General features: G+C 27.1%; 1 protein-coding gene and 1 long non-coding RNA gene across 2 annotated transcripts in view; both read left to right on the forward strand.

Moving 5' to 3' along the window:
- LOC107454068 (sodium/glucose cotransporter 4) overlaps positions 1 to 15593 on the forward strand; it is a 45388-nt gene extending 29795 nt beyond the window's left edge. The window contains exons 13-15 of the mRNA XM_043053681.3: positions 579 to 800; positions 12466 to 12712; positions 15230 to 15593. Of these exons, the coding sequence (XP_042909615.2) occupies positions 579 to 800; positions 12466 to 12712; positions 15230 to 15444 (684 nt within the window). The 3' untranslated portion in view covers positions 15445 to 15593. The remainder of the gene's footprint in view (positions 1 to 578; positions 801 to 12465; positions 12713 to 15229) is intronic.
- Positions 1064 to 4035, forward strand: LOC147815924 (uncharacterized). The gene is made up of 2 exons (XR_015431454.1): positions 1064 to 1204; positions 3693 to 4035. It is a non-coding gene; the product is annotated as an uncharacterized LOC147815924 (long non-coding RNA).
- Positions 15594 to 15883: the final 290 nt, after the last annotated feature.

The raw sequence follows: 15883 nt of genomic DNA on the forward strand, positions 1-15883 counted from the left end.
ATAAATATCATGAATTTTAATAAATTAGAAAAAATATTTTTATTTATCTATATTGTACCTAACCATGTGATTTAAATCAGTGATTTAATTGGATACCTATAAGTGACGTCACACGCGTGTGACGAACTTGATTGGCTCCTAAATTCGACAATGATTTACCTAACGATAACGTCACGGGTATCCAATTGTCTGTAGATAATTGGGTATAATATGAAAAAAGCACAACTACTTCCACTTACTAGGAATAACATTTACCTTTCAGTTTAATTAATAAACTGAGTTTTAAATATGTTTACTAAATTCATAAACTTCGGTAAAACAACAATATAAATTATTTCCAAAGGAACTAGACTAATACAATTCCAACCTGGCGAGTAGCGACTTATAAACAAGACACTTCGTTTGATGCTTTTACTTGTTGCTAGAAATCAGGTTCGCAGAAAATGCTGTTTACTAGTTAAATTTAGTAGGAATAACACGATCTGTGACGTAGGCTATAGTATACCCAATTAAGCATGGAAATCATTAATTGAAAATTTAAGCATATTGTTTATTTATCATTGAAACATTTTTTTTAGGGTGCTTTCTGGGGCTTGATGGTTGGACTTATTGTTGGCATGATCAGGTTTATTTGGGAATTCTCTTATTCGGTTCCCAGTTGCGCTTCTAAGTTGCCAGATCCACGTCCTGATATCATTACCAAAGTACACTATCTTCATTTTGGAATAATTTTGTTTTTCATCACCTGCATCGTCACATTTACAGTGTCCTACTTAACACAACCAATCGCCAAGAAACACGTAAGAATTGATTTTCAACATTATTTTTTTGTTACTTTTGATACTGAAAATACACTCTAAAAACTGTACCTCTGATTTCAGAGGCACAGGCTAAATGTACCGTGTATTTTCTCGCGTAAGAGGCACATAACTAATGTGCCTTTAAAAATGAGAGGCACCACAACAAATTAAAGGTACCAAAGCAAACGCCAGTCAATGCGCGGTACAAAAAGACTTTCGTGCCTCTGAAATTCGCTTCATTTCTTTTTCTTCGGTACGATCATGTAACGGAGAACAAGCGCATGCGCACATCAGTGAAAAATTTTATGACGAAATACGTTTTCTGTCCCCTCGCATCCACGCTACCGATGGAAGAAGTTTTCTACAAATGTGCTCTATTGATGTTATAAAAATGCTTGAATTTGGTAAGTTTAATACTTGTATCTTATTTTTATATTAATTCCTAAGTAACGACGGCATCTTTTTTATTAATACATTTCAATTTTTATTAGTGAATTATTAATGCTACAAATCTTATAAAAATGTTTAAGCGAGAGAGCTAACCCTAGTTATGTTTACATTTCTGTTGTAGTTGTATTATTTATGTTTTATCATTATAATATTAAGAGGAATGTTTTTAATGTGCCCTATATTTGTTCTGTAGTGTTTGATTATAATTTTGTATGAGGTTTTCAATGTGGCGATTGCTATGAATAAGAAATCATTTTTATTTGAAATACCAATTTGCCTTTTTGTTTATCTTAGTTTACATTCGAGAGCTATCACAGAAATTCTCTCACAGAATGATTGAATAATTTAAAAAACTACGAAGAATGTTTTCGAATTTTTATTATAATTATGAAAAGTATACTTTCAATCATTAGCTATTTTAGAAAACAATTGACATTGATATCTAATTATAATTATTTCAAACTGTTACTAAACTTACAATTGATATAAACCTGAAGAAAAAAATAAGATTATGCTTTATTTATATTTTAAATATGGTGTAAGCATGGGAGAAAAAGGCAATCTTCTAATGATTTATAAATTTTTAATTAGTTATTATTTTTTTTTGAAAAAGTACTAATGTTTAAAAATGTTTTATTCTAACATCACAGCTTTCAGTGTATAATTTCAAATTTTAGTTTTGAATTTATGACTCAAAATAGATAACATGGGATATATAATTATTTATGACTGTGAAATTCCTTTTAAAAATTTTAGCATTTCAAATTGAAATTTAATTTATTTGATTTTTAAAAAGGATTAATAGCTTGCTCCAGGGTGCTCTTGTGGCACAGCTGGTTAAATTATCTTTCACACTGCTTATTAGAGAACTAGGGTAATGAGTTAGATCCTGGCAATGTATAAAACAACTGGCGTGTATACTTTGCATATAAATTATGCCACAAGTGAAAGTTCTCTCATTGGTTATCATGCAGAAGATTCAAACGAGCTAGCTCAAGCGGAGTCCACTTTATCTGACCAGTATCAAAATTACATGGCATTTTAACCATGGCCGTTAAAAAGTAAAGCCCTAGAAATAGGATTTTTGGTCATGGTTGAGTGATGGGCGGTGATGAGTACCTTGCTCTTTGTTTAAAATAATATAATGCCAAGTACTTAACAGCTTGAACTTTTTAAAAAATATTAAAGTATTGTTAACTAGAGCAGTTTAATTTACATAATTTTGATATCAATAACTATATATAAAAAATAAAAAAATTATTTGCATAACATTCATTGGATCACAAATGGATTAGATATGCAGAATCGCTGTTGTGTCACTGGCATTTTCCAAGATAAATTCTTAATGCTTTATCAATATATACTGAATAATTTATTAAAAAAATATTTGGTACTTCATATTCAATGCTCAACACTTTATACTCCATGTTTTCTTGCTACGAAAAGCTACCTAGTAAAACTTTCTAATTCAGCATCAGTGATAATAATTTTTAAGAAACTTTTTTTTTTATTTTTTATTGTTATTGCTACCTTACCTGTGTTACTTAGAATAACATTATCAAAAAACTTTTATTAATCTATAACTAATGCTTTTCCTGAACTGTAGTAAAAAAAATATGAAGCGAAGCAATTTTGATAACAATATTTAGAAAGAAAATATATTGATTGATTGTAAGGATTGATATGTGTATAAACTTGATACAGTGAAACTGTTTTTTTTTTTTTTTTTTTTTTTTTTTTTTTTTTTTTTTTGCTATCTGAAAGGCAATTTAATGTTTGTGTAATCTAAATTTATATTATTAGTATAACTAAATGATTAATAGTTTTTTTTTGCTGTTACTTTGTCTTGACTGTGTTCCAGTAAATGCAAAAAAATGTTTTTAATTATTAAATATTTTTATAAATAATAATTATTTTTATAAATAATTACTTTTCGATTTACATTTGAATTTTCTTTGTTGACTCCAATTTTGTTTTGTGTTAAAAACAATCCTTGCACTTTCTTATGTATTTAAGCTTAGATAGATTTACACTTTTTTTTTCTTTAACATGTTGAATGCCACACTAATTTTCATGGCTTGCCCGTCTGGCCAAAATGATTTTTTCAGTATATTCATTTTAGTAATAATAATAATATTAAAAAAAATTAGAGCATTAAAAATTTGTTCGAATTATGTGTTTCGAATAATCGAGGTTTCGCCGTTCATCGGTGACCCCAGTGGCGCTACGAAAAAACTCAGCACCAGTCACCGGTGACCCCTATGGCATTCAATGTGTTAAATTAGTTCAATAATATTATATATAAAAATTATTTTAGCTAAACCTATTCTTAATGTAATAAAATCTTCATGAATGTATTTGTGTACATTGTGATAGAAACTTTTAACTACTTATTCAAATAAAATACTCTTACATTGATAAGTCCTGTTTTAAATGTTCTAGCCGAGCTGAATGCATGATAAAACACTTACATGGAGAGGAAAACCACTAAGCCTGCTACAGTTAGTCTGGCGTCCAGGGGACTCAAACCCATGATCCAACTACCTCTGAGGATATTTTACATCAGCACTGTGGTCAATGCTAAACTATAAATAATGTGGATGCTGTGGGAAGGATTTGATCAGGCCTCCTCTGCAAATGCTTTGCCCATGTACCTCCCCCAGCAAAGTGTTTAACTTGAGCATTTTTTCTTCCGGATACAACCTTTAAATGTCCGTTGCTATTTCTCCGAATTATTGTGATTCTGTATTAATAACTAGTGAAAACTAAAAGAAAGAAAAATGTGTGTCATTTGATTTTTTTTCAAAATTTGGAAAATGTTTTAATAAAAGTTCTCTGCGAAACATGTGGACTTTTTTTTTTTATAAGAGTCTGCATTAAACGAATCTTACCATCTCCAAGTAAAATTGACTTACAGTTGTTCCACTCTGTAAAGCAAATTTATCTATATGTTATCACCTTTTACTATGATATTTTATTTTCTCATTATAGTGCTAATTTTTTTTAATTTTGTTTTATTTTAAACTGTAATTTTTGTAAATTTGGTTTAGGCCAGTGGTCGGCAACCTGTGGCTCGCGAGCCACAGGTGGCTCTTTTGATGTAAAGTTGCGGCTCTCCAGTTCCATACGAAAAAATTAATAAATTGTTACCAAAGCCCTTAAAAATAAGAAAAAATATTTTTAAGTACCTAATTTCTCAAGAGCTTTCTATTCTTATAATCGTTAATTACAAACCGCTACCCTCAGGCCTGTCGTTAAGCCCGGTTAGAGGGGTGTCTCATTCCGAGTATTCACCCGGAAAAGTGGCAAGTCTGTTGTCTGTTTGAGCATGCCGTTTCCGACACCATGAAAAGGCACAAAAAAAGGATGATGCCTGCGACTCTGATCTTGTGAAACAGCAGACAAAACCCCGGAAATTTCTGTCAACTTGAAAAATCCAGGGTGCTTTAAAAGTATTTATCTAGAAATGCCTTTTTCTCACGTTTTCTCTTGCTCTTTCTAAGAATGAAGACAATATCTTTGTCCATGTCGTTAAGAAAAGGGCTCAATGCACATACAGCTGTGGTTTTCTCTATATGACTGTCCAGTTTCTTTTCCCTAACCTCCCCAGTTACTTCACTGACCTGTCTTTAACTGTCCAGTACCAGTTTACAAGTACTTAGTTACTCAAAGCATATCTTATAAATTAATATTATTATTGAATGTAAGTATAAATTTTTTATGAATATTTACTATTTGCAGTCTTATTGTTTAAATATTAAGGTAAAATTAAATTTCATTAAATATGTTGTTATTTTCTTATATAATTAATTCCTCAATTATTGCTTCAAAATTTAGGTATAAGACTTTTTTCAAAAAAGAAAAAAAATATTTTTTTTAAAAATATATATGGGTAAAAATTGATTTTTATGAAGTAGATAAAAAATTTTTAATCTCTTTTCAACTGTAAAATGATTAAAAGAAAAAAAAAAGAGCAATTTAAATTTTTTTACGTTATTTATATTCATTAGTAGGAGCTTGAGATGGAAACAGATAAATCACATTTGAATTCTAAATATAGGAATTCTTTTTCCTTTTTTTAAATAGTTATTTACTAAGCTTTTTAATTTTGTGTTTAAAATAGTAATTTATTTTTAAATTTAATTTTTTCAGTTGAGATTACTTTTCACAGATCTTATTTAATTTAAATTTCAAAAATCAAATTCTATATTTGTTCGTAGCAGTTGTTTTTATAATAAGTTCAAACTGCAATCCTTTATGAACAAAACTAATGCTTATTTTATTAAAAATGTAATGTGTTTAAAAATAGAAAAGCTGCAGTTTTTTTTTTAAATAATTTTTTTTCCATCTTTTTTGTTAATATGTTGATGTATTTCGTATGTATTTAATGTTTTTTATTTATATTTTAGATTTAAGTTAACAATTTTCCATTTGTTTTAGTTAATTATTAGTAAAAAGAAACTTAATATTTTTGTAATTATGTAAAAACTCAATTCGCAGTTTTGTATTAAAAGGCACGATAATTAACAAAATAAATAATTAACAAAATTGTACTTTAACTACCTTAACTAGAAAAAAATTTTTTTTTGCGATTTAAGGGTATTTTTTTTTAATATTTTAAAAAAAGACTTGAACATTCTTCGGTAAAGCATTATTTACAAATCATCAAATTTTAAAAATATTTATTTATGATTTATCACGCTGCAATGTTTGAATACATAGTTAAATTTTTTTAAAAGTTTAATTTATTATTTATATAGTATTATTTTTATATAAAGAAATATTCGTATAAAAAATTTAGCATTTTACAAATTTAAGGCAAGAATGCGTGAAAAAATTTATCTGTGCTTCCAAAACTAGTTCATCCCCCCCCCCAGAAAAAAAAGAACTATTTCTGTATCCCCATTCAAGATTTTAGTCACAGCTCTTATATTAATAACAATGTAAATTATAAAATGAATAATAAAAATAAATAAAATTATTAAATGAAAATGAAAAATAAAATTTTAGTAATAAATAAGCATTAAAAATAATTATTCTCAAATCAAATTACTAAAATTAAATAAATAGGCATATAATATTTGAAATGCATCAGAAAGAATCCTACTTAGATTAAGAGTTTAAAAAAAATGCACGAGTCTTAATTGATGTCTGATAATTTTTCAGTTTAATGTTTCAGTTTAATGAATAAATACTAATTTAATTTTCATCTACATTTTTTAAAGCCTTTGATGTGTATCACATGTTATTATCATGTAAAACATGATGTTATGAAAAGACCACCCTTAATATAAATTTTTATAAACCTTGTCAAAAATAAAGATAAAAATCTACTTCAGCGGATATAGTAAATTAAAATTTAAAAGGGAAAAAACAAGCATATAAATTTAAAAAATATCTAATGCAATATATTGATATAATCTTTATAATAATAGTAATAATAACAGACCTGTTTAATTGCCAGGTGAATGTTGAAGTTTTTAATTTATAAAGTTATTTAATTTGGTAAAAAATCGCTAATCGCCTTTTTACACTCGCCTTCCTCAACAGTGATTTGTTTGTTTTCGATTGTTAAAATTCTAACGTGTGACCTCTATCCATTCGTTTTCGCGTTCACTTGAAACAAAATTTCTTTAAATGCATATTAAGAGCGGTCACTCCGAATTACCTGCATATTATTAAATTTAGCAATCAAATACATTAATGTTGTAATTTTGCGTATAAAAGATATTTAAAATAATAGAAGATCGTTACTTTCAGTGACTTTTATTAAATTAATTTTTTAAAAAAATGTTAAATTATTTGAGTTGGAAAGCTTGAGGCTCTATAAATGTTTACAATAAATAGAAAATAAATAGAAATAGAAATTACAATAAATAGAAAAAGTACGTGACCATCGTTTCTAGTTCATCATAAGTCGATTTAACGTTTGCCTTGAAAAAAAATGCAAAATTTATTTAAATGTTTAATAATTAAGTGCTTAAAAATTGTTTTTAACAATAACAAGAATAGACGGTACATATTTCTTAAAAAAGGAAAATTGTGAAAAAATTCTGATATAATATAAATGAATATTATTACGGAATTGCTATGAAAAATTAAAAAGAATTATTATAAAATCTGTCTGATAAGATTGTGTTTCGTTGCACATTTAATAAAAAAAATCGCGTTTTCTGTTGAAAATTTGACAAGAATTAGTAAGAAAATTTGCAATTTTCATCGAATTTTAATGACCCAAATATTCTTATCCCCCCCCCCAAAAGAAATAAGATAAAAAAATTAAAAATTAAATAAAAACTAAATTTTAAAAAAATTATTAGCGTATTTTAAAAATAAAGAATAAATATTATTCTGTATTCAAAACCGTTTTTTTTTAAATTAAAAATCATATATACATAAAAAAATATTATAGTATTAAATCAAAAATTTTCAGTGGCTCTTTAAAAGCGGGAAATTTTGTAAAATTGTAACTTTTGGCTCTTTCATTTCAAAAGGTTGCCGACCCCTGGTTTAGGCTATTCTCACTGGTTAAATTACTCATTGTATTAAGTATGTTTGCCATTATAATTTTGCTTCTGGTGTTGTGTTTTCTTTTTTTACCAGCACTTTTTCTTTATTGACCTTTAATTATGATATTACTATATATATATATATATATATACATAGCCTATACTAAGTATTTCAAATTATTTGCCAGATTTTAAAATTCTTAGCCAAAGGAAAATGTTAGAAATTTTTTATGATAGATTTTTTCTGTAGGAAACTTTTAAACATAATACAAATTTATTATAAATTAATTATTTTATAAAAATGCAAATAGAAATTTAGAGTCATTTTGTTGTTGGGGAGGAGTAAACGTGCAATGAATGGGGAAGAGATTGAAAAATGCAGATGTTTTATCGTGTTTGAGGGGAGGAAATAAACATAGATTGAGGTTTATTTTTGGCAACGTATTAGATTAGTGTAGTAATATAAAGATAAACCTGAAACGACGCTATGTTCTGCGTTATTAAGTTAGTGCATATATTATTGTCATGAAAAAATATTTTTCTGCTAAAATAATCTGCATCTTGTTTTTCGTTTGAAAACAGCTTTCGCCAATACTTTCCCCCAAAAGGGAACAAGGTCTTTTTTCTTCAATTGTAAACTAGCCATTGTACATTTTCTCTATGGATTAGTTTTATTTTGTACATTAGATTGTTGCAATCAAGTTTAAGTTAAAATAATTTTTATTTTAATAATATTTATAAAACAAATGCATGTTTAATGATTAGGGATAAAAATGCGGAATTTCACGATTTTTAAAATACTATAAAAAATAAAAATTCTGAAACAAGCTTTCAAAAAAAATTGCAAAATGCTTTTCATATATTCAGAGCTCAAATAAAATTGTCAATTAAATAATATTAAGTGCAGTTAGTTCCAGGGTTTGTTGATTTAAATCAGCTTGATTTAAATCAAATGATTTTTTTAAAAAAATCATTGATTTAAATCAACTAATTTTTTTTTATATATATTGATTATAAAAGTTAAAAAACAGTGTTTTAAATTATTGATACTTTTATTATTTTCTTTTCTTAGTTTCAAAATTTATTTTAAATAAATTGTTGCATTAATTAATTTTAGTTAACGAAATTACTTTCTTTCTTGGTGTGTGTTAAATTCCAACATATTGAAAATTACAATTTTAAAAGTCTTTTGATTCTTGAGATTGAAAGCACAGATTAAAGTAAACATTTAATGCTGTCTTAATATAGACTTGCATAGCTGTAGAAAGTAATTATTAAACATGAATTTTTTCAAAAAATAATGTAAATATTGTTAATTAAAATTCTACCGTTTGAAAGAAAAAGCATGGAATTAAAATCTACATTATATTTATTGGTGGAAAATGTATATTTTTGAAGCTTTTTCAAAAGCATATTAAAAAGAAAATACCCAATTTGCCAAAAATAGAAAGAAAAGAAAAAGGCCAATAAATTCAGATATTTTTTTCCTGATATAGTGTCATTCTTCCCTTTCAAACTCTATTTGAAACAGTAGGGTTATTAACTGGTATTTTTGCTCATAATATGTTTACAGTATCTTTGACATCTGATTTTCTATAACGAAATTTTGTGGAAAAAAATTTCTATGAGTACATAGATTTTTTAAAAAAAAATATTTTTAGCTTAACGTATCTATTTTGATATAGAATTAAAAGTGAATATTTTAATATAAAAATATATAGATTAAATATTTATTTTTTGATGAATGACTACATTTATAAACACAATCTGTTACATTTATTTTGTCATTTTAAAAATCAAACGAAAAAAAAGGAAATTTTAAATTAAGATTATGGTTTGCTAATTGAAACTCTGTTTTAATAGTTAAAGTACAGGGGTCTGTCCAAGTGAAATTTACTACCGTTTACCGGTACCTACACAAATTTAACTTTAGGAAAAACGGTAGAACAATTCCACAAAATACTTTTTTCTCAAAATTTTATTTTTGTGTCTCGTAAGAAAAGATAAATCCAAATTTTTAATTTTCAAAAATTATGTCTACATTTTCACAAAATAGTTATCTTTGAAAAACCTAGACAGACTACTAAAGTATTCTTTAAATTTTCTATTTGAACTAGTCCTTAAATTTCAATCATGCATTTGTTTCAAAATGGTTGCTATGCATTCAAAGCTATGTATTATAATGAAAAATTATTTTAGTAAGTTAAAATATTGTTCTAAATATTGTTATAATATAGTTTTATTATTAATTTTGATTAAGCATTTATAAAGTTTTTTTAATCATAAATTAAAGTTCTTACAGTGTATTTGAATAAAAATCAAAAAAATCTGATTTAAATCAAAAAAATCTGATTTTTTAAAAAAAAAATCAAAAAAATCACGAACTCGGGTTAGTTCTAAAAAAATTGAAAGCTAATGTTCCCAAAATGGGAATGATGGCGCCTAATGGGTTAATATGCTTCGCCAAAATCAGGCTTTTAAAAAAAAATTCATTTCAATAGAAAGAAATCTTTGATTTTACACTTGTAAAGTCATTTGATTAAACATATTTGATGTTATAAAACATACAAATTGTTCAAAATCTACATCTATAATTTTAAAATATTGTGAAAGTTCTATATTTTTCCATATTTGTGTGCAACTGTTACTAAATTATGTAATATTGTTCTTTATGTGTGAAAATAAAAGATATTAGATTTCATGATATTTAGTGTTTAATTTTGATTCTTATAAAGCTATTTTATTAAATCTCTAAATATTTAAAAAATATCTAAATTTATAAGAAATTTCCATTTTGAGGATACTTTTTGGAAAAAAATCCATGAATTATATTGACTTGGAATAAACAGAAATAAATATTATTTTTTTATACCTATATCTGATTAGAAAAACATCATTGAAATTGTTGAAGTATCATTAAACGCTACATAATTAAAGAAATTGTGTAAATTTACATATTTTATAATTGCCTATGAAAAAGCCTTAGATGGAATCCCTTGAGATGATCACCTCAAGTGGCCAATATTCAAAGAATTCAGAAATATTTTTCATTAAGAATTATTATAATTAATATCTTGGTAATAGTGTAAACCCCTTTTTATATGAAGTGCAAGCAAATTACAAATCGGTAAAAAAAAAAGTGTGTTCAAATCTGGTAAATAACAGGTTTTGGTACCACTAAATGCTTATTTCAATGAGTGGTTCATAAAAGCAAAATCTAAGGTACAATGTACTTTTCAAGCATCTGATTTTGCCTCTGAAATCAGAGGTTCATTGTGCCTTTCATTTTTAAAGGTACGTTGTGCCCTTAAAATTCAGAGGCACAAACAATCCAAATGTGCCTCTGAAATCAGAGGTACATTGTGCCTTTCAATTTTAAAGGCACGTTGTGCCCTTAAAATTCAGAGGCACAAACGATCCAAATGTGCCTCTGAAATCAGAGGTACATTGTGCCTTTCATTTTTAAAGGCACGTTGTGCCCTTAAAATTCAGAGGCACAAACGATCCAAATGTGCCTCTGAAATCAGCGGTACAGTTTTTAGAGTGTAGATTTAAATAAAACTATTGTACTTTTAAACGCTATTTTTTTTTTATTCTTTCAAAAAGCAGGGGAAACTTTTAATAAATGGTTTACGTTTAATTAAAATTTTACTTTTCAAAACCACAATGAAAGGTTTCACTACTCAATACCTTTCCTCTACATTTTTTTGTCTACAGGCCACACTGACTCGTTAGTTGAGTCTTAAGGACCCAGACTTAGCCCGCAAAAGTCTTAGTTCTTGGACTTTCGATGCAAAACAGGCAATAGTAAGAACGAGCCCCCGAACCACTGCAGAATTTTTGTAGATTCAGAAAATATTTTTCCTTGCCATTGCAAAAAATAACGTACTGATATTATAATTAATTAGAATTGAAAGAATTTTTATTTACCACTACATAAAAGTTTAAATGTATATTATAAAAAGTGAGATAGACAATAAATTCGTGACCATAAGTTTTGCTCAAAGTTTTATAAAAATTTAATTTGTTTTAAATATGCCTGCTTTAATTCATTAGTTCTAGAAAATAAAAAATTCACGCAATTTTCAAGAGTTGTATTAACGAAAACTTTATAAAGGGTAATTTCAACTCTCAACCCGGTAAAAAAAAATAAAGAAAAATTTTAATTTCCTGGCTTTGAGACAATTTTGATGCATTTTCAAATTATTTCGAACTTCTTTGCATCTTCCTCCCTGTAAGAAAAATTGCGTATTACGATTCATTTTCTTTTTACTTGACTTATTATACCAACATGAATTTACTGTAGTTTTGAAATAAGCTTTTGCTTTAGACCTAGACTCCATGAAATACGTAACTTATTGTAAATTTTTAGGGAAGATTTCACATTATTATTTGTAATTAAAATTATCTATTTCCCTATCTTTTGTTTTATGGTCAGAGAGTGCACTGGGGTCAGAGAGTCCACTATAGCGCCTCCCTGGTAATCCAATAAATTAAAAATTATATAGTAAAACACTAACATAATTAATCTATAATTAATTATTATAACTAATTAATGTAATCAATTAATATTATTAATTAATATAATAGCTGTTAATTACCCGGTATAACTAACGATATAGGAGTTCCAAGCGCTGTTCCCGTGTTGCAATATGTTGTTATAAATAATTTCTTACACTTTAAGATATTTCACTCTTTTCCTCCAGTTACACAGACTGTTGTTTTGGAATCGCCGCAGTGAAGATGTTCGGGTGGATATAACAAAGAAGACGATCATTTCGAATGATAAGGGAGCAGAGCTCGGCGAAATAAATACAGCCTTTGACGACAGATATAACGATGAGAAATTCAATAACGACTTGAACCTTGAGGACGTGGCAGTTACAATTACAAAACAAGAGTCAGTTTTAAAATTTAAAGAAGTAGAAGCTTCAAATCCTGAATCCTCTGACGGTAAGTTCACAAGTCATTCTTTATAGAGATTTGATTTTTAATCTATTTGTATAATAATTATAATTATATTAATATATTATAATAAGTATTATAATATATTATAATAAGTATTATAATATATTACAATAAGTGTTATAATATATTATAATAGTTATAATTACATTAATTATAATAATTATTAAATAAAAGATTTATTAATATTATAAAAATTTTTGAATTGTAAGGTATAAGTTTTTTTTACATCACTTTAAAGAATATTGTTTTACATGGCAAAATACAAAATTTGTGCGAAATCTGTCAAATAGTAGCTGAAAAATCGAATTTTAAACAAGTCATATTCCAAATGTCATAAAATTAACATTAAGAGGTCCAAACTTTGGATCTCCTTCCTGGCCAAACTATTAAGACCTAATTTCCCACATTCCACCTGTCAAAAAATGGTAGGGTTTATTCTGAGAAAGTACATTTTTGTATCTACTATCGTAACTTAAAATATCGTCTGCGCTAATTAATTAGCATATTTAAAATCACCCCCTCGATCATTAAGATTGAGTCCTAGAATGCCCTCCCCCCGGTTAGACAAGTAAAAAGATTATCTACTAACTCCTGTACTAAGAGGCCTCTAACCAAGACAGCTTGGATTTTAGATCAAATTTTTTATTTGCGCTTCCTTGATATTTTTTTGTACGTAACAAACTTTTGATGATATAGTATTATTAGATTGACAATATCTTTCAAAATAGGTAGAAAATAAAAGAATCACTTTATTAGTTGAGAAGAAATAGAGCTTGATAATTTTTAGAACTTCTATTTTTCTTCAAAACTTTAAAGCAATAAAATGATGCGATCTGTGGTTTTGAGAAAGTAATTTAAAACTAAACGTTTTTCAGTTGTTAATTTTTTTTAATTTTTTTTTCAGTTTAAACGGATGAATTGGAATATAGTTCATTATGTCTAATTTTATACAGGAAGGAAAGTATTGGATGATATTAAAAAATTTTTTTAACGTTAATTGTATAAAAACAAAGATACTTATTAAAAATCTGAAAACAGGCAACCGCATGCTATTTAATTACCAATCAAAAATTGTTAATTGCTAAATTGTAGAGGAATAATTTTGTGAGAAAAATTTAATAGAGAATGTGAAATACTGTAAGCTTTATGTTCCAAATTGTGATTTGGTGACGATATTTTACATATATCGAAACATACTGCAAAATAGACTATATATCCATTATCAATTTATTTTTGAAAATTAAATAAAGAAAATTAAAAGCATATTTAGAATTTCTTCCTTGCCAACAATTGAGGTCGATCGGAAGAAGAAGGGCCTCTTTATTTAATTCAGAAGATCGTTTTTCTACAACTTCGAACACTTAATAAGACATATCCGAATTTTGCCACTTCACAATCAATCACCAATAGTCTAACTATGAAAATTCGTAATTAATCATTAATTTTCAAAAACTGCCGACATTCGAACAATGTCGATGAAAATTATTATGTAGGGGAGAGTGGGGTCAATTGTAACATTTTTTACTTAACTATTTTTAACTAACAAAAAATCCAATATATTATTAGTACTAATTGACAGACGAGTAAAGTAGACTATCCTCTACTAGAAAAAAAATAAATACCTAATTTTAAATATTATTATATTAGTTATTAGCAATTTTTGGCAGTCGTGCACTTGTTACAATTGTCCCCACTTACGGGGTCAATTGTAACAGTTCATAAATTCAACTAAAACATAGTTAATTATACATATCATCATAGTTGTGATATATTTTTTTATTGATCAAAATAGTAGTGATATTTTAGGAGTAAAAATAATAATGAGCAGAGACCTAAAGGGTTAAACTTTTAACTTTAAGGGGTTAAAAATTTTAATTTATGCTGTGAAAGGTTACAAATAAAATAATGCACATGCAACATAATATAAATGATGTAGGAAACTATTGGTGGCTCTTAAAGAGTTAAGTAATGGTTTGTAAACATAAGATTATTTATTTTCAGCTGTTACAATCGTCCCTTTACTTATTGTTACAATTGTCTCCAAGACGCCATTTTAGCTTCATTTGTTAAAAACAATGCTAGTTAATTAGCAAAACTAATATTTTTTTTATTGAAATGTTAATTAAGGTGTCCACTTACATATTCAGTTACTAATTTTTATTTGTTTAAACGAAATTACTCTGTTACAATATAATATTCTAATACCAAAAGAAGTACTTGCGTGCCGTGAAAATATCTTTTGTGATGTAACTCTTTCAAAAGTACATAAAAATGGTTGCCATCAGGGGTGTACATGTAGATTTAGTAAATACACCTTGTGCGCCACCTAGGAACCAAATCTAGAACCCGACACTCGAAATTTTTGCTCTGTTACAATCGTACCCTGTTACAATTGACCCCACTCTCCCCTACAGTTTATATGAAGTATTACTAGTTATATTTGGGAACCGAATCTTGGTAACAAAATGCGTGCATTAAAGCGATTTGTTTCTTCGATTTCAGATCAAAAATTTCAATGGAAAAGAGTTTTGTATTTCATATGTGGCATCAACAAAGATGGAATCGACGGGATAGCTGAAGAAACAATTTCAGCCGAAGAAGAAGCTAGGCTGGCAGCTAAGGCAATCGAAGAAAAACCTTTGTGGAGAAGAATTTGTAATGCCAATGCTTTACTTCTTATAGTTGTCTGTTCCTTTATATGGGGATACTACGCATAGAAAAAAAATTTTTTTTTTGAAGTAATGTAAATATTTTTCACTGATTCTAAAGACTCCAAAGTGAAGGTGTCTCAGAAGTGTTAGGGCTTGAGAACAGTGGTGTTTTTGGTACAACATGGTTGGCAAACCAAAAAATCTCAATCATGGCGCAAAATGTTTATTATTTTACATCAATTGCAGTAATTAGCCATAACGTTGCATCACCCATCTTTTCAGAATATATATTTTTTTTTTGCATTTCACAGTTATCTGTAATTCAGTAACATTTTATTTATTTTATTTTTTTAAATAGAAATATAAAAAAATTATTCTGCAATAGGTATGAGTTCCATCATGTGATGCAATATTTCCTGAATACCTGTGTTTATTTGTAAATATTTTTCGTTTAGAGATAATGATTTTGTAGTTTAAGGATGTTCTTAAAATATATGAGTACAAT

Source organism: Parasteatoda tepidariorum, chromosome 2 (genome assembly GCF_982258835.1).
Source record: "Parasteatoda tepidariorum strain Cologne lab strain chromosome 2, Ptep-v5.0, whole genome shotgun sequence".
Taxonomy (NCBI): domain Eukaryota; kingdom Metazoa; phylum Arthropoda; class Arachnida; order Araneae; family Theridiidae; genus Parasteatoda; species Parasteatoda tepidariorum.